This window comes from Chrysemys picta, chromosome 3 (assembly GCF_011386835.1).
Source record: "Chrysemys picta bellii isolate R12L10 chromosome 3, ASM1138683v2, whole genome shotgun sequence".
Taxonomy (NCBI): Eukaryota; Metazoa; Chordata; order Testudines; family Emydidae; genus Chrysemys; species Chrysemys picta.
The window spans coordinates 117,562,648-117,581,736 of NC_088793.1; the positions used below are offsets into that span (position 1 = coordinate 117,562,648).

General features: G+C 42.1%; 1 protein-coding gene across 4 annotated transcripts in view; it reads left to right on the forward strand.

The window, feature by feature from the left end:
* The window catches only part of TIAM2 (TIAM Rac1 associated GEF 2), a 235,778-nt gene that overhangs the window by 167,105 nt on the left and 49,584 nt on the right, over nucleotides 1-19,089 (forward strand). For all 4 annotated transcript variants that reach the window (XM_008177654.4, XM_065588849.1, XM_042848258.2 and 1 more), the window contains exon 15: nucleotides 810-1,070. In XM_008177654.4, the coding sequence (XP_008175876.2) occupies nucleotides 810-1,070 (261 nt within the window). The remainder of the gene's footprint in view (nucleotides 1-809; nucleotides 1,071-19,089) is intronic.

Consider the following 19,089-nt stretch of genomic DNA (forward strand, 5'->3'; position numbering starts at 1 on the left):
ACAGGGACAGAAGAGAGAAATTCTCCACCTCACACGGTGGAACCTCCCTGGCTCTTAGCTTCCCATTTGCCTGCACCAAGCAGTGGTATGCAAAAGGCTGGCTCCCAAAGAACTACCTTGTGCATTACATTGCAGGGTACCACTGAAGTTCTCTACTTTGTGGTGCTCATGGATTGTAGGACTTCTCATCAGCCTCTTAAGATCTCACCTTCCCCTCTCCACTGCTGAACCGCATCAATTCTGCTGTGTTTGGGACCATCTGCAAAGGAAGGGGAGAATTGTTCCCTTAGTCATCTGGAGTGCAGTGGCCAACTGGTTGTTGCTGATCCTAAAATGTACAAGTTGCCACTATTTGGATCTAACTGAACTCTCCCATAAAAACCTCACTTGTTAGATTTCCCTGTTGCAATTTTGCAAGAATGAACAAATCAGCCTGATAAAGCCCCTTGTGTTTCCTGAACTGGGATCCTAAAATAAGAGTTATTTTGCCTATAGGCTTTTCAGGATGCTGAGAGCCACCTTAAAATGAACTCGTGGTCTGAGAGTCTGTTTGATTCTTCTATCATACCCTTTTCTAAAGCTGCATGTCAGAGTCATCCTGTTTTAGCCTTTGAGTAGAAACAGCCATGTTATAGGTGCCAATCCTGCAGTCATGGCGCACACACAAAACTCCCTATGACTCCAGTGGGATAACTGCAGGATTAGGTCATTTGTATAAAAATCAAAATGCAATATAATTTGTTTTGTAGCCCTGTTCATCAGCGCTCCTGAATTCCCTTCTTATTTTCTTTCCTTTCTCATTCTCCTAGGGCTGAGAGTGGGCAATGAAATCTTGATGATCAACGGAGAGGCTGTGTCTGATCTTGACCTCAGGCAGATGGAGTTATTGTTTTCTGAGAGAAGTGTCACGCTCACGGTGAGAGCAAGTCATTATGGCCCTAAGCGAGCATTATGTACGTCGTGGTCAGATGGCGACATTTCCAGGGACCCGAAAAGCTTGTTACCCCCTCCTAACCAGTCTCAGCTACTGGAAGAATTTCTGGATAATTTCAAAAAGAACACAGCAAATGGTGAGGAGATGATATAATGATGATTGTATTACTTTTCCCCTGGCCAGACAGTTATTTTAAAACTAGTTTTTTCTTTTTTTATCCATTTTAAAAAAAGTATCCTCATGCTACAAGAGAGAAATCCAGTTACAAACTGTCTAAAATCCATTTAAATTTCATGCATTTCTGTAATTATAGTGATTTCCTGAGAGTAGCAATGAAACTGAAAATGCTCATTTCTGCAGGAAAATTATGTTCTTTTAACCTGTTTCACTGAATCATCCCAGTAATGCTAAGTACTCTGTTTTGCAATGTCAAGGCTTTATAACCATATGTGAGCATTAAAAGTTGAAATGGTGTCACTTTTAGGGGCAGGAGTTTTGCTGTACGTTTTAATATACTTCATTTGCGCAACTTACCATGTACATTTAGGGCACTATGAAAATAATAACAGTAATCAGCTGAAAATGGAGACATTTTACAGCAGCCTTCCCCACCAATCAGTATTTTCTTTAATGCATTCCAGTAGAATACAGGTATCCACTTGATATAAATGTATCTTTTACCTTGAGACACTTTTAATGTGATTCTCCAGCTACCTTCTCTTTGAATTTCTCAATCTTATTGTCATACTATCAGATAGAGGAAGTATGCTAAATGTATGGGGTGAGGGTGAGATTGTGGCTGTATTCTGCATGGGTGAACAAGATGGGGAGGGTGCAAAGATCCTTAGTGTTAGGACTGCTCCTGGCCAGCATCATGGACACCCATAAATGGACAGAAAAGTGGTGAGTGTATGATCCTGTTTTCCGCCATACCAGCTAGTAGAAGGTCGTACATGCTGCACACCCTCAAGGGTTGTAGCAGTGGGCACACTCCCCTTGGGTCTGAGCCAGTGCCTATAGAAGTCAATTGGAGTCTTTCCATTGATTCACTGGGAGCTGGATCATGCCCTTAGAGCACTATTGAGCTCTGTCAAGCATTCTCTTCCCCCACACCCTCATTGTCCGTGGTAGGCCAATGCCAGTTTTACCCATCATCTCATGGACTTTTTTGTCTAAATAGGAGTGAGTGGGGACTGCAGGACTTGGCGTTTTGTGAACTGACACATTCTATCAAATGCCACATCACAACCAAGCACTATAAACGTCACTGTGTTTGAGACTGCTTTGCTGTGTTGGAAGAAATGTGTTTTGTGATGTCAACATGTTTTTAAGATAATACTTTATATTTCAAGCAGTTTGGGGGGATTTTCTCCCCTGGAAAAATTGTGTGTAAAAGATATAAGCAGATTTAACTCAGTGTATCATGAATGGTGGGGGAAAAAAAGGTGCAATTCCCTCTTTATACCTCTGGAGGATGCTATTAAAATTCCACAGGAAACCTAGATCAGGTTCATTGCTGCATGAGGGAGTGGAAGTCATCTTTGTGCTTAAGTGTGGTGGCAAGTGTTTTCTGATCTTTAATCTTGGCATGATTTTAAAAAAAGAATAAAAAAATCACAAAGGAGAAGTTGATAGGATTGATTTAATTATAAAGTAACTTTATTAGGTCATCTTTGAAATTAAAAAAAATATATGATTACAAGATTTGCAATACCGTCAGTAGCATCTCTCAGGGGCCGTAGTTCAATTTAAAATACCATTAAATTGACTACTGGCATATAAAAGTTAGTGTCATAAAACAAAAATTATGATGGAACTAATTAATTAGTTATGTTAGGGCCATCACTCAGCTTGTTGGCTTGATATTACAGGCCAGCATTACCTGGAGTATTCAATATAATAAATGTATGTGTCCATTCACCAGATTCATTGTTTCTCAGAGACAGATTTGCAACTTCTGTTAATCTCAAGATATTCCATTATAATAAGATATTGCTAGAGTATATTTCATACTCTAGGCACTAAAATGTATATACTTACCTGATTAAGAAAGCAGTTAAGGCAGACTCGTTTACCTTGAAATGGGCGGGGGGGGGGGGGGGGGGAGAAGGGGAAATGGTTCTAACTCAAGCTCTGTGAGAATGTCTGTCATCTAATTCAGTTCATGTGGAAACAAAAGAAAGTGTCACTACTTTGACTTAATAGGTAATCTTAATGGGTTTCATCCTTGTATTCTCTTTTTATTTAAAAATAACTTGGGTGTAATAGTCTGAACCCAGGCTTAGGTGCTAGAGACTCCTTTATAGTATCGAGGCATCAAAAATCAGAAGCCACCTTGGAAAACTGTGGTCTAAGTGACTCAATTAATATCACCCAGGGTAACAGTATCAGAGCCAGAGTTAAAACCAAGGAGATGTGGGAGGCAGTGCTCAGGTAGGTAGGGCGTCTGACCTGGAAGTTCAGGTGTGTACGGCGCCTCACTGCCTACACTCCTATTTAAACCCGTGCTAGCTGGGTGTGCAGTGCCTATCCTCTACACACTGCTGTAAGTGTAGACCTATGTTTAATCATGCTGGGTATCAACATCTGGCCTATAATGAAGCAGAAGTTACTATAAAGTAATCTTTTGAAAAACACTAACTTCATATAGTTTTAGTGATAAGGGTTTGTCTGAGTTTGCATTTATATGCTTGTAATTCCTTAGTGTCTTTATGATGAATGCAGTTTCCTACCTAATCCCTTGCATTGCAGACATGTCATTTTTACCTTATGTCAAAATCTGGCAACTCTTAGCAAAGAGAAGGGAAGAGAAGTGATTGGTTTTCCACTGCTAAAAAACAGTCATTGGGAGTTCAGTTTTCTATAAGAGTGCTGCTGAGCCACCTGTTTATACTGGAAAAGAAATCAAATGAAACACTGAAAACCCAATTAGCTGAGCAACTAAATTTGCACCTAGTTCTCTGTCCTAAGGAAGTTAAACAAATATTTGTAAGGAAGTAATAAAAATGAGGAAATTAGGATGGAATTTTTCCTATCTTGGAAAATATAGACTTTTTCCATTTCAACATGGTGTAGATGTTGGAGAAATAAACAGCATAGTTAATGACAAGAATTGAATACTATGTCTGCTAGTGTTTAGTGTGTCTATTTTTGTAATTGTGAATCTTCTGCTGACATTTGAAGTATGAGCTACAAACAGAGGTTGATTTGAATAGGTTTAAATCTCTATTGCACAGCAGTTTTCAGGAAATGATTTGTTGTTACAATATCTCAAGATCTTCATTTCCTCAAATTCAAGTTTGCCATACAGACACTCAGATAACAAGATGTAGCATAAATGCCTAGACTAGGGTGACCAGAAAGCAAGTGTGAAAAATTTGGACCGGGATTGAAGGGTAATAGGCATCTATATAAGACAAAGCCCCGAATATAGGGATTGTTCCTATAAAACTGGGACATCTGTTCACCCTAGCCTAGACAGATAAATACCTTCAAGAGGGATGTCCCCCTCTTGACTTCTTCAGAGGCTAATTATTCTTCTCCAATAAAGATCAGGTAGCCCTGTTCCTATTGAACTTCCACCAGAAAGATCATTTGAGTCCAGCTCATGGGTGTTTGGGAGGAAATGGGGAAAACTCAGAGTGATTGACAGGGGGATGAACCAAGATGGCTATCTAGTAACCCTTACAGAAACCTCACCTGATCCAAAGCATTTCTCATTCTCAAAGTCTTGTATGTCTCACATTATAACAGCATAGAGAAAAAGAGAGACAAAGAGTTGGAAGAACTTCAAGCTGGTAAACTCATTGCTTCCGGTACCAGACCCTGACTGAAGCACTGGCTTTTGCCAGTTTCACAGCAGCCCACGTCTCTTTCTGTCTCCCTCCATCTGTTGATTCAGATCTTTCAGTAAATATGTGAAATATTCCTCACTTACACTGATGGCTTTTTGTAAAACACTGCCTTGAGGTGAAAATATATAAAATTACCCCAAAGTTAACATGCGTCTGATGAAGTAGGTATTCACCCACGAAAGCTTATGCTCTGATACATCTGTTAGTCTATAAGGTGCCACAGGACTCTTTGTTGCTATTCACATAATGTAGTTCTTCCTGAAGAAATTACCTTGCTCCTGTGTCTTTTGTTTGTGTTTCATGCATTTGAATGTTATTTATTCTTCGAGTAGTGTCTCTATGGGTGCTTCACTGTAGGTCTGCCTGCATCCCTGCGCTGCTGATCAGAGAACTTTGGTAGCAATGTCTGTTGGGCCCACACATGTGCTGTCTCCCCTCGGGCAGCGCCACGAGGCTAGCCAGTGCACGTGGGCTAACCATCCTCAGCTTATTCTTGACCACCCTTTGCTAGAGATGAAGCCATTAGCAGTCTGTTAAGACTATCATCTTTATCTTCTCACCTATAGTTACTTAGTCTCCTAGTTGTAGAATAGAATCTCTAGCTGTAGTTTTCCCCCTTTCTTTATTTTTACCCTTAAAAATTAAAAAAAAAGTGCCTCTTGAATTCTGAGCCTTGCCCAAGAACTTTTGAGGCACACTCACTTCAGAACCACCTCGAGATTTAGAGGAACAGGAAGCTGGTACTGAGGAGAAAGAGACTCCGAGGACCATATCCTCCTCCTCTTCAGATGAAGCCATCGTGCCTTCTCCACCATCTTTGGTGGATGACTTTGTTCTCTTTCAGAAACTGGCAAAGAGGGTGGCAGGTATTCTCCAGATTCATTGGAGGAAGTCAATAATACCTACCATCGACTCCTTGATATCCTCTATTCTTCAGCCTCCTCAAAGATTGCCCTCCCAATTAATGAGGTCATTTTAGACCTGGCAAAGACTGTGTGGCAAACCCCGGCATCAGTGGCCCTAACCTGCAAGCAGCCGGACAAAAATACCATGTCCCCACTAAGGAATCTGAATTCTTATTCTCCTACCCACCACCCAACTCCATTGTGGTTGATGCTGTCAACTCTTGCTGCCAATAACACCTGTCAAGGGCCTCTCCCTCTGACAGAGCCTGCAAGCTCCTTGATCTGTTAGGCAGAAAAGCATACTCCTCAGCCACTCTACAATTTCATATCACCAACTACCAGGCCTTCACGGCAAAATACAATTACATAAATTACTCAAAACTGAATAACTTTATTGAAAAGATGCCAGAAACGCATCGTGACTCATTCAAGGCAATTATCCAGGAGGGCCAATTAGTGGCAAAGACATCACTGCAATCTTCCCTTGATTCAGCAGACACGGCAGCTAGGTCTATCTCCACGGCTGTGGTGATGCGATGAGCATCATGGCTTCATTTGTTGGGATTCCCAGAAGAGATGCAGTCCATGGTTGAGGACCTTCCCTTTGAGGGCATAAAGTTCTTTGTCAAGAAAACTGATTCCTCCCTTCATGCCCTGAAAGATTCAAGGGCTACACTTGGGTCACTGGGTATCTATACACCAGGACAAAAGAGATTATTTAGTCCCCAATTCCAGCATAGACCACATGCACCTCAGTACCATCCTCAGCGCCGCTACGAGCCACAGAGAAAGAAAGGGAAATTCCATAAATGAAAACCATCTGGCACACAATCTTCATCTCAGCCTTCTACACCTAAACACCACTTTGATGGGCAGGTCAAGGCACTGTTAGACCACTCCCCCTCCAACTGTCACAGCTGACCATTGTTCCAACCCCTTTTGGCCACCACTGGCAGCGTTCCGCAGTACCTGGGAACACATAAGATCGGACCGATGGATCCTAGAGATTGTCCAAACTGGATACTCCATTCAGTTTATCTCCCTACCTCCTCCACGATACCCTTCTCCTCCCTCTTCAGGGACCTTTCTCATGAGTTTACTACTACATGAGGTAGATCGCCTCCTCCAGCTAGGCACCATAGAACCAATATCTCAACATCTATGAGGCAAGGGTTCTACTCTCATTATTTCCTAATATCCCAAAAGAAGGGAGGTTGGAGACCCATACTAGACCTCAGAGCTCTCAACAAGTTTGTCAAGACTCAAAAATTCAAGATGGTCACCTTATCAACGATCATTCCAGCACTGGAACAGGGAAACTGGTTTTCAGCCCTCGACCTCTAGGACCTCCTATTTTCAGATCTCGATCCTACCAGCTCACAAATGATTCCTCAGATTCACTCTGGGACACAACCACCACCAATACAGAGTGCTCCCCTTTGGGCTATTATCAGTCCCGAGGGTATTTTCCAAGGTTCTCTCAGTGGTGGCCACTCATTTACACTCTCAAGAGATAATGATTTACCCATACCTGGACGATTGTCTCCTCAGAGCCCGATCTCTCTGGGAGGCTCGCCAAGTTACTGACACTACGATACAAGAAGTCAACTCCCATTCCAGTGCAATGCCAGGAATTCGTAGGGGCTGCTTCGATGCATTACAGTCCAAAGCCCTTTTATCTCCACACAGGTTCCTATCTTTAGTCACACTCATAGACACCGTAGAAAGCGGCCTACAAATACCGGCCAGGCTTTGCCCTTGGGACATACGCAGTGGGCGTGGCAGTGATACCTCATGCCAGGCTTCACATACAGTGTCTCCAAATATGGTTCGGCTCGGTTTATAAACTGCTGTCACTACCCACCAGGATGAAAAACTATTTTAAACAGGTGAAAGGTCCCAGCTAATGTTTGCAAACATCACTGTTATTGCTCCTCACCACCGACTCATCACTCATAAGGTGGGGTGCGCATCTAATGGGCCTCATGACGCAAGGCAAATGGTCACCTGCGTAGATATCCCTCCACATCAATCTCGAGCTGAGAGCAGTCAGGAATGCCTGCGCCTATTTCCTCCCACTTATCACAGGATCACACACAGAGATCCTGACAGACAACATTGCTTGTTTGTACTACATCAATTGGCGGGGGGAGCCAGATCGCCCTCCCTATGAGCACAAGCAATGAGATTATGGAATTGGTGCATCTCCCACAATGTTATACTGTCCATGGCATTCCTCCCAGGTACACAAAACTTGATAGCGGGCAGTCTCAGTCACAAATTCCCACACAACCACAGGTGGGAGAGGCCCCTGTCAGTACTTCGCGACCCATTCAGATGATGGGGGACACTGTCTACAAATCTATTTGCCATTCATGTGAACAAAAAGTGTCAATGCTACTACTCCAGAGCAGGGATCGGACAACACTCTTTCTTTATGTGATGCTTCCTTCTCCCCTGGGACGGGGACCTTCTCTACGCCTTCCCTCAGTTTCCACTGTTGTTGCAGGTCCTGCTGAAAATAAAAAGGGATGGCGCTCATATCATTCTGATATCTCCTACTTGGCCAAGACAGACCTGGTAACCGTACCTGTCACAGCTTGAGACGTGTCTGCCAATCGCTCTCCAGGGCGTTCCACTTCTTCTCTCACAGAACAGAGGACGTATCTTACACCCCAACCTGGGGATTCTCCGCCTCAAGGCATGGCTCCTGTTTGATTCCAACACCTAGAAAGCTCCAGTTCAAGAGAGGTACAAGAGGTTCTGTTACACAGCAGAAAGTCCTTGATATGATGCACTTACCTGCAGAAATGGTCCAGGTTTCAGGTTTGGTGCTTGTCCCAACAAATCTCCCCAGCATCCATGACTCTTCCACATACCCTAGACTATGCTTTAATCCTAAAACAGTCTGGACTATCTCTAAGATCTCTCAGGGTCCACCTAGTGGCTATTACAGCCTTCCACCAACTTGTAGAGGGGTATTCAGTACTGTCACACCCTACAACAAAAAAGTTCCTCAAGGGGCATAGTAAACCTCTTCCCTCAACCTCGACTTCCTACCCCCACATAGGATCTGAACCTTGTACTGAAAGGACTGACTAGGCCCCCCTTGGAACCCAGGGTCACGTGTTCACTAACATACCAATCTATGAAAACAGCCAGGAGAATAGGAGAGACAGCAACTCTGATGGTGCATCCTCCCTATGTGGTATTTTTTCCGGACAAGGTTACACTCAGACCGCATCCAAAACTTATCCCTAGGTAACCTCTCACTTTCACATGAATTAGTTGATTTACCTTCCAATCTTCTACCCAAAGTTTCACCAAGACATAAGGGAGGCTATATTGCATATCCTGCTTGTCCAGAGAGCCTTGGCCTTCTACCTGGACAGGAAAAAGACCTTCAGGAAGTCCCCTAGGCTTTTTTCTCTGGTGAAAAGATCAAAGGGTTCAGCAATATCAGCCCCAAGACTTTCCAAATGGGACTCGAACTGTATCAGACATTGTTACCAAGTTTGTAATGTGACCCCTCCAGATGCCATTCGTATACACTCCACAAGGTCAATCTCCTCATCCATCGCCTTCCTCAAGGATGTCCCTATCTCTGAGATCTGTAGAGCGGCAACATGGGCGTCAATCCTCACTTTCACAGAACACTATGCAATCAGTGGGCACTGCACCTCCGATGTCATCTTCGGCAGCATGGTGCTGACATCTGACTCCGAAGTCCAGACCCTTCAGAAGGGGTATTGCTCGGGTGTCACCTACAGTGGAGCACCCATAGGGACACACATCTCGAAGAATCATCATACTGCACAAAGTGAGTAACTTTTTTTTTTTTAATCATGAGAATCCCAAGATTCCTTTTGGATTAGGGCCCCGCTGTCTGCGGAGGAGTTTAGTTTCACAAGCATATACATATTGCTGTCTACTGCCTGCCTGCTTCTAACAGGCATTTGGTGGCTTCACACCAGGAGGGAGGCAACTAAATAGAAAAATGTCCTTCTCTTTTTGGCATGACTATATAGTGGAGACAATATAGAGGATCAGTCTTTTTGTCCACTTTAATTCCTTCTCCATATGCTTCATAGACAAGCTTTTCAAATGTGACAATAAGCATTATGGCCTCTTGTCAGAGGAGTATACAGACTTAATATATTATCAACTATTCTTTTAGAGAACAGTGTGCATTGCACCAGCTGCCCATCCTGAACTTTCTTTAACCAGTTCACACAGATGTCTTAATTTTGTACCCTTCTAGATGTCGTGTGATAGTTTTAGCCTATGACAATGAAGTGGCATGTAGTATAGGGGGGTAAACATTAATTCCAAGGAAGTGTATACTCTCATTTGCCTCTCATAAAATGGGTTAATAGAAGCACTTGTTGCCTAGTGCATAGGTTGTAATGCAGGGTTTTTTTCAGCTCCCATGAATAGTGGTTTAATGAGTTCCTGCTGGCACTAGACAAACTGTCTTGTTAACTTCTTGTTAAATATGTGCTGTGTACATTAAAAGATTGTTTATACTGTAAATCAGCTCAGGCCTTCAGCTCTGTTGAACTTTTCTTTTGTAAGATAACTCTGTTCATTTACAACAACTGCTCCCTGATTTACCCCCAGCAAAGACAATGGGCCAAATTATTAATTCCTGATATAATGTTGTTCAAATAAATGGAATTGCACTAGGAGTTAATTTGGCCCAATGGGACTGCATGGGGCATACAGGGCAGTTCTTGGACACTACCAAATCCTGTGTAGTAATGATACAGAATATATGGAGCTGCTTATAACTATGTTACATATATCCAGACATAGGCCAGAATCCTTGCCATAATTTAGGCCTAAACTTTTAAAACATGTCAAGCAGCAGCAGTTCTGTGTTTCATTCAGAGGAGCTGTATGTAGGATGAGTAACTACAACAGCTGACTGTCCAGGCTTAACCACAGATTCTTGCTAAAGTGTGAAGTAACTTCCTATCTTCCCCCCCCCCCCCCATTTTATATGCTTTATGCCCATATAGAAGCTCTCTGATTTATGCAAGCGTTCCGTTCTGGAACGCCTTGTGTAAGTTGGGAACGTATCTCCGACAATTACGCATCTCTCCCCCCCCCCCCCCAAAAAAAGCTTACGGAAGTTACGGAACTTTTTCCGTAAGTCCAGATTTCCATAAGTCGGGTTTGCATAACCCAGGGAGCGTCTGTAAATTCATACTAGAGATATAGTAGATTATGCTATAATATTTGATAGAATATCATTAGAGGGTCATGCACTACCTTTTCACATAGGCCAAGCTCAGTGAGTTACCCACATTTTTCAGTGCAAATCTTTTCAGAATGGATGAAGTCTATCCCAGATTGCAATAATTAAAACCTTCCAGGCTAACAACACACTCTCATCTTAGTTCTCCTTTTAGCCAGTGGGCTCCTGATGACTGTTGTTTCCATGCGTCTCCCCATTCCTGCTGTCCCCCCACCCCATTCCGAGGGCTGTGTGTGTTCCCCTATTTCCCTCCCTCCTCATCTCAGGATTCCACAGTCACACACAGCCCCTGGCATAGGGGATCTCTCCTTTTTTCCCTCCCCAGCTCTAAGTATCTTTCTACCCTCTTAGATTCAAAGGGATGGGCAGATGGCTGGTGTCCCCCATCCATGGAATAGACTTTGGGGAAGCAGGATGCATGGAGTAAGGAAGGAATGAAATCTCCTTCACGCTCCTCTCTCTCTGCCTCCCCCTGCTGGTTAAGCAACTGCCCCTCAGCTGTGTTAGGTGGCTCTCATAGGAAGAGCAAGGAGCAACCTTTTTTAAGTGCTAGTGGCTTTTCCAGTTTCCAGTTTTTACCAAAATCAATAGGGTTTTTCCCATTGTTGCCTAGAATATTCCCAAATTGTTGGAACTGATTGGATGTAGCATTCAAAATTTACTGTGTTACAAACAGACAAACTGAGAAATGCCGTCAAGTTGAGTATAGTGCTTCATTTTGCCTGGCCAGTCAAAAACTATAAAGCCATTTAAAGCATTAAGTAACAGACCCCTTCAGTTTGAGGAAGTTTTGTTGCCTAAGCAGCTTGATGACAATATATTGTAAATAGTTTGGACCCTGCTGCCTATTTTAAATAGAAATGTGATCAGTAAGATATATAGATATAGACAGATACACCTTTTTTTTAAAAAAAGAAGAGTTGTATCTCACAAGTTATTTGTTTTGCATTGAAGTCGCTGATACATCCAAAAGGCACGTTGAGAAGCCAATCTTTAAGGTGAACCAATCAAAATAGTATAAGACTTAAATGACCATAAGGACTGATTATCTTATGGTTGGCAGTTGCACAGAGAAAGTTTCACGTGTGAAGTGATCCGACTAACCTTGTCACTGAGGTGTAGGGAATCATCGGGTACTGTTACAGAGGTGTATACAACTGTTTTGTATGATTTCATTAATTGTTATCACATATTGGTGATTGCCCAAGCAAATGAATCAAATGACTTAATGTTGCTGCATTAAACAAAGATAGAACCATCAAGGAGTATGAAAAGACTTTACGTAAAGACTGTTCTAACTTGAAAATGGACATTTTTGCAGAAAGTTGAACATGCTGGTTTAAAAAAAAAAAAAGCATGGAGTCATGCAAAGTTGGAACACACTGCAAAGGAGCCACAGAAAATAACTTGCTGAAGTAGGTTGCTGACTGGAGCAAAGCCAGTAGGTGTTCAACGTATGGGCCAACACATCTTACATAAACTGGTATGACACAAGATGTTTTGCACAAAAATTTTGCAGACACAATGTTGCAAGAAGCCATAAAGGACACCTTGTTTTCTCATTGGACGATTAGCCAGGATACAAGCTGTCTCTCTTTTAAGCCTTTCAAATCTTCATCAGAAGAAGCCTCAGTTACTTTCTGATTCGTCCTTACTAGCTTTGCCAAGAAGAGGAACCAGGCCACACCACCAACAGAAAATATATAAAATACCCAACATGTTCAACATGTTGCTTCCTGAAGACAAAACATCTGAATGAGAGAGACTGTGAGCAGGACTTTCACCGTCCGGCCTGCAAGAGCACCCTCTGTTTGGTAATAGCTAAAGTCTTGTCGCTAACAAACAGCCCATGAACTCTTTCTTTTAAACGCCTATCTAGGAAACAATTGTGAAATCTGGAAAGAGAATAGGAATACAGCTGTCATAACACCTGGAGTGAATTACCTGAATGAACTTTCTATTTTGAGTAACCAGTCATTGCAACTGTGAAGCTGAGCTAGAGAACTTGCCTTCATGCCAGCTCCAGCTGATAAGTAGAGAATGACTTTTATACATGTAGTGTTTACCCAGCTGACAGTTTTGTTATGCGAGGCTAAGTGCGTCTCAGAAAGTATGTTCCTGACTTAAAACCCGCTGAATGACTAAAATCTCTTACATGCACTTGTTACACTAACAAGTTTAATTTTAGTTGTCTCGAAGTTATGCCAGCTTAATGAGTAGTTGAGGGTGGAGAAACTCATTACAAATAGCACTAGGCTTAGTTAGTGTATCAGGGGACTGGGCTTCCCCACAGCAAAAGTTAGCCGTGAGAAACGCTGACTGTTTCAGAGTTCAACCTAGAAACCACACAGATATTGTGGTCAACAGAACAGACAGCTTGTTAGATAAAAGGAGGAAGAATCTTTGAATTGGCTTGTAAGCTACAGGTTTACCACTCTTTGAATCTTTGGTTAAAGTAACATGAGCGCCTACTGAATTGAAATTCCAGAGAAATTAGAATATCTTCAAGATTATTATCTGCGTATTATGTTCTGCGTGTAATGTGTGATAGTTTTGTGCATGTATAAGTGGCAAAGCTTGGCTATGAGTGTCACCTTGGCAAGATAATTTTGGACTGAATTGACAATACTTTGATAAGTAATCTGTCTAATTTCTGAATTCTACTTACAATTGTTTTTGTTGAACTAATGTGAGCAGATCTATAATTCTATTAGCAGATAAACTTGGTAGGAGATTAATAAGGATCTACATTTAAGAATCCATCATTCCTTGCTGATAACATACTCACTTGCCCACAGAATTGTAGACTTAGGATAAAATTTTGCATTTGTAAAAAGGTTGTAAGAAAACCTGGAATTAACTGAACTGATTTATTATCTCTTGAAAAATGTAACATCCCATGTTGAGTTTAGTTTTTGACATTGTGAACCTTATCATCTAACCATCTTTATTTTGGCTTCTGTAATTTTTTATCTGCTTTGAAAGTTATTTTGGCTAGTACAACTCATACATTTATAATAATTCTCCAGACTATACTTTAAGAAACTCCAATCCAAAGAACAGTGAAAAACTTAGTTGCAAAGTAACTGGGTTAATTAAATGACTTACCTATTGTGTTTTTATAACTTGTTCTCCTCATACTTGAGAATTGTTAAGTTTTTGCTGAGCTCCTGCAACTTATCTTGAAGTCAAGAGGGAGCCCAAAGACACTCAGGATTTGGCTCCAAGTTAGAAACCTGTTCAGGAGGTGCCTTGTCTGAACTGTGTTTTAAATCTCTTCTCAAAGTTGTTAGCTGCTCATTCCCAGTCCCCTGATACACTAACTAAGCCTAGTGCTATTTGTAATGAGTTTCTCCACCCTCAACTACTCATTAAACTATCACTCAGAGTAAGAATTCTTCATATGGAAATAAGGATAATGACTTGGGTTGAAGTAATATCTTTAATGTTCAGTTTTCTAGGGGAATCTAGGCTTCCTCTTCTCTCTCCATTTAGTTCATAACTACTTGTGTTGCAGGTTATGCAATTTTTCTATCTGGCTTGACTTCACAAAGAACCTGATCACCCTCTCTTCTGTAGGAGAGGACCACCTCAGCAGGAGATCTTTCCTTCAGGGAACAGGATGTGCCCCATCTCTGCCCACAAACAGACATGACTCCCACAGATTCTGCTCCCAAACTCAGTGGATCCCTTGGGGTTGACAAAAGATTTGAGTGGCATCCAGATGGAAGCTCTGTGCTTCTGTGTAAAGCACTGGGGCCGCCTGCCTCCTGTCTGATTCTGTTGCAGCAAAGCTCCATTGAAACCTCATTACCGAGAATTCCCCAATCATTACAGTTTCTGGACACATCTCCCTCCTGCAAGGGGATTTCCCAGCAAAGAGGAGGGCTATGGCTTAGCTGTCTGCTGAATTTTACACAGGTGTGGTTTGCCTCCCCCCAGATCCTTGCTTTCTCTTTCCCACCCCTTCCCAGCTGCAATCACAATTTTCATAGGAGGCTCTCTGGCCCCTAAGCAGGAAGATGTAGAGATGACTGACTGCAGGCAGGATGGGTGAAACCATGCAAAATGCCCTCTTCATGAAGATAACCAGGAAAATGATATGGCCCAAAGACAGGGCCGGCTCCAGGGTTTTTGCCGCCCCAAGCAGCAAAAAAAAAAAAAGCAGTGATCGCGATCTGCGGCACTTCGGCTCTATCTCCGCTGTTTCAGAATTCAGCGGCTGGTCCTTCACTCCAAGAGGGAGTGAGGGACCTGCCGCCGAAGAGCCAGATGTGCCGCCCCTCTACGTTGGCCGCCCCAAGCACCTGCTTGCTGGGCTGGTGCCTGGAGCCGGCCCTGACCAAAGAAGTTAAAGGCTTTATTCTTCAGGCCTGATGTAGATAAAACTCATTAATTTTAGTGAGTTTTGCTTGCATCAGAGCTAAGTATTTTAGTGAAATTTGTTAAACTCAAATATCTTTTTTAAGAAAACTAAAAAGTTTCTCTAGTAAATTACACTATAAGACATTTTTCTGGATCAAACAACACCTTCGCACATCCTTCCATTTAAATATCCATTCAGGTATGTGACAGGGTTATAATTTGGAAGAAAGGAGGATAAGAAGATGCATGCTTTAATCAAAAGTAAATATGCTCTTTTAAATTCTTGTAATTTTATTGCAAAATAGTATCTACTGTTGAAAATATGAAATAGTTTTACTTTTCAGTAGAATAAGATGCAGTTATCTACCAGGCTGAACTATTTAATTTGAAGTTATGAATTCTGCTCTCCAAGGGAGCATTGTTAGAGTTCACCACATTGATATTTCTGCTCTCCAAGCTATGGTGGAATGCTTCATCTATCACTCCCTGACTCTTTTTCAATAGATATTGAGGCACTAAGACCACCACGGCTTTACACCTTCCTGAGATTTGGCTAAGGCCATACAATGACTTTTTTAACAGAGACTTTGGAAACGTTCTTTCCAGGCTTCTGGAACCTTGCCTTTCTCTTGGCAGTAACATTTGCTAGACGAATAAGAGGAATTGCAGGCTTTCATAACTGGCCATTCTTGAGAATAACAACAAAACAAAACAAAACAAAAAAAGCTGCTTTCCATATGCCTGAATTAGTGTCTTTACACGAAAGCAGTTTCTAATTTCCATGTTATGGAAAGTCTGTGTCATAGATCAGGCCACAGAGAGAGAACGAATCCTGTGCTAAATATTGGCTGTGTTACAAGTAGTGTCTAAAGGATGCACAGTCATTCAAGAAACTCATTGAATTGATTGTTTCCTGCACAACAGACTGGGGCTACTAATTCTTAATATATATTACAATATAATAATTTTGCCAAGTTGCAAATAAAAATTAGCTGAAATGTGGTTCCAGCAAGTTTATCTATTCTGTGCCTCTAAACAATGCCATTATGTAGAGATATTGCTCTACCGTGTCTCATGTGTCTCACAGAAACCAGCTCAGATACTCTGGTGCAGTGCAGCTATTTTGCTGTGTGCTAGCAGCAGTATCTGGCCATAGGGATGTGTTACCGTCCATGAACCCATCACCCCGGGGATCCTGTAGTGGAATAGAGCTCATGTAGTAATTATTACACCACTCTTCTTTCACCCTCTCTGCTGAGAGTGTGGGATGGGGCCAAAGCATGGTTGGGATTCCTATGCTTCCTGCAGATTCCAGGCTACAGTATCAGTAGCTTGGGTCTCCTGGCAGCCAGTGTAACTTTAAGCAGCTCATGGGCTGCTCTAATTTATGCCGAGGAACTGGCTGGTCACCCAGCTAGCCCAAAGTCAGGGAAGCACAATGACTATCTTTGTACTCCTAGCCCCTCATGAGTTGTATTGTATACTATAGCCAAAGATCTAAGCCATCATCTATAAGGGTGAGTGGATGTTTCAGTCCCCATGCCCGTTCGCACCTTGACTTCTCTGCTGAGACTACCACTGACTGGTGCAAATTAGTACCAACTGTGATAATGATTTTACTTGGTCTGCTAGGAACTGGACTGGGACTACCATCTCATTTTAGATAAGCCACCAAATTTTCTTCAGGTACTATAGAACTGGACTGGATTCAAATGAGCAAGCATAGTAGCATTTCATGAGGCAACAAATATATTTCTGCAAACAGCCTATCACACTACAACTAGTTAATGAGATCTGGCTATCTGCCATGGAGGAACTAGACTGAGTCCATCACAGTTGGTTCTATCTGTCACTTGTAAACTTTTCTAACGAGTCTAAAGCATCCATTTTCTTCTCATCCCAGTACAAATCAGAGTAACTCCAGCGTTAGTTACACCCATGTAAAATCAGTGAAAGAGGACAATCGGGCCCTTTGGTCTCAGTAAGTTTTTTAACTTCTTTAGTCCTAAGTAATGTGCAAGTGATGAAAGGCTTCAGTACAAACAAGCAGACTATCTTAGGGTTTTCCATAGCACCTGTCACCGTAGTGTCTAAGTCAGTGGTTCTCAGCCCGCAGCCCCTGGGCCACTTGCGACCTGATCAGCACACCTGACATCCTCAGGGCCATTTAGGTTGTGTATATATATTGTGCGGATGTGGCCTACATAACACAGAGAGAGCTACATCTGAGGCCCACAATGGTAAATAGGTTGAGAACCCCTGGTCTAAGTGCTCCTCAGATAAATCAAGTCTTCATGGTGAGGTTCCCAGTCTGTTTCATGAGTCTTCTGCTCTTCTCCCTTCCACAGTAGATGAGGGTTTGTTTAGGGGTAGGTGTATGTATTTTTGTTTGCTTGTTCTTTACCTCCCCTTTCACCAGCAGGGAGGAAGACCAGATTCTTGTTGGAGAGGAGATATAAGAGGAGAAGGGGGACCAAAATTTGCTTAGCTACAAAATCTTTTAGCAGAAAGCACTGAAAATGATGATTATTCTTCAAGAGTGTTTGAAGAGTTAAATAATTTCCTTTAAAAATCTTTTAAGTATTTTATAATTTATTTTTAAGAGCGTAAGCGCTTGTTAACCTTTTACCAAGTTTGATGAAGACTGTTCTATCTACTCCTTTTCCCTGGGAAGGAGTCCTCTGCAGCCCTCCCTTCCAAACACCCCCATTTCTCCTATTTACACCCTCCATTACTGAGGCATTTTTCATTGCAGTCACCACATTCTTGCCAGGACAGCTTTTGAAGTCTATCAGGACTGCTTCTTAACCTGACAGGAGGCTAGTGTGAAGCGATGCAGAGAACCTCTCCCACTCCCCAAAGCTGAGCATGCTGTCTCCACAGCACTCTGAGCCTCTTCGGAGAGTCAGACTGGGTACATCTAATTTTGCTGTGCCATCTGTTCTTTTTTATATGGAGTTTGTTGAAGTTTTTCACCATTTGGCTGTTGTCTATAATAGAGTGGCAGGTTGAAATACACCGCCTTCTATTTTCCCCTTGGGATAGGGGGAGGCTTCCCCAGCTACAAGATTCTTGACGTTTGGTAATACTTGATGTGCTGACAATGAGTGTTACCAATTTTTCAAATTGGTCAGAAAAATTAAAATATAACAAGACCTGAAGTGTTGTGAAAAAAGATTCTAACAGGCTGATAGTTAGAGACAAGGTTCCCTGTTACTGCTTGCTTCCCTTGATAACTTGCAGTGGGAGGATGAATTGGTAAAAACAGCACTGACTGGAATGCAATTAAGACTTCTTTGTTAATTAAATGGACAAAGGAGATTCGTGACATTTGCATTGGTTGATGGTTTCTTTGTGGTAGATGAAGTCGCTTGCCGGATGGCTGATGTTGACATATTCAAGTTGATTTCCTTTGGTTTCCTGACTAGGAATGTAGCATAAGAATGTTGCTGCCTCAGATGTCTTCATGGGATACGTTTCCATTGTATCTTAATTCACAATCTTTTGAATAACTTCCATATTGACTTGTGCGTGTATAACTGCAGAGATGCAAGGACTGAGATTTCCTTACATATGTGGTATTCTTGGACACTCCACATGTATTTGCCTTTCTCAGTGCACAGATGGGATAGTCAATATCTGCCCTGCTTTAATTGAATGATTAACAGTAAATAGCTGACTTAGGAAGCATATTTTCTTTTCAATTCTAGTGGTGGTTACATTATCATTTCTCTTGAATGATGGTGAGTCATGTATCTGCCTGCCAGTTTG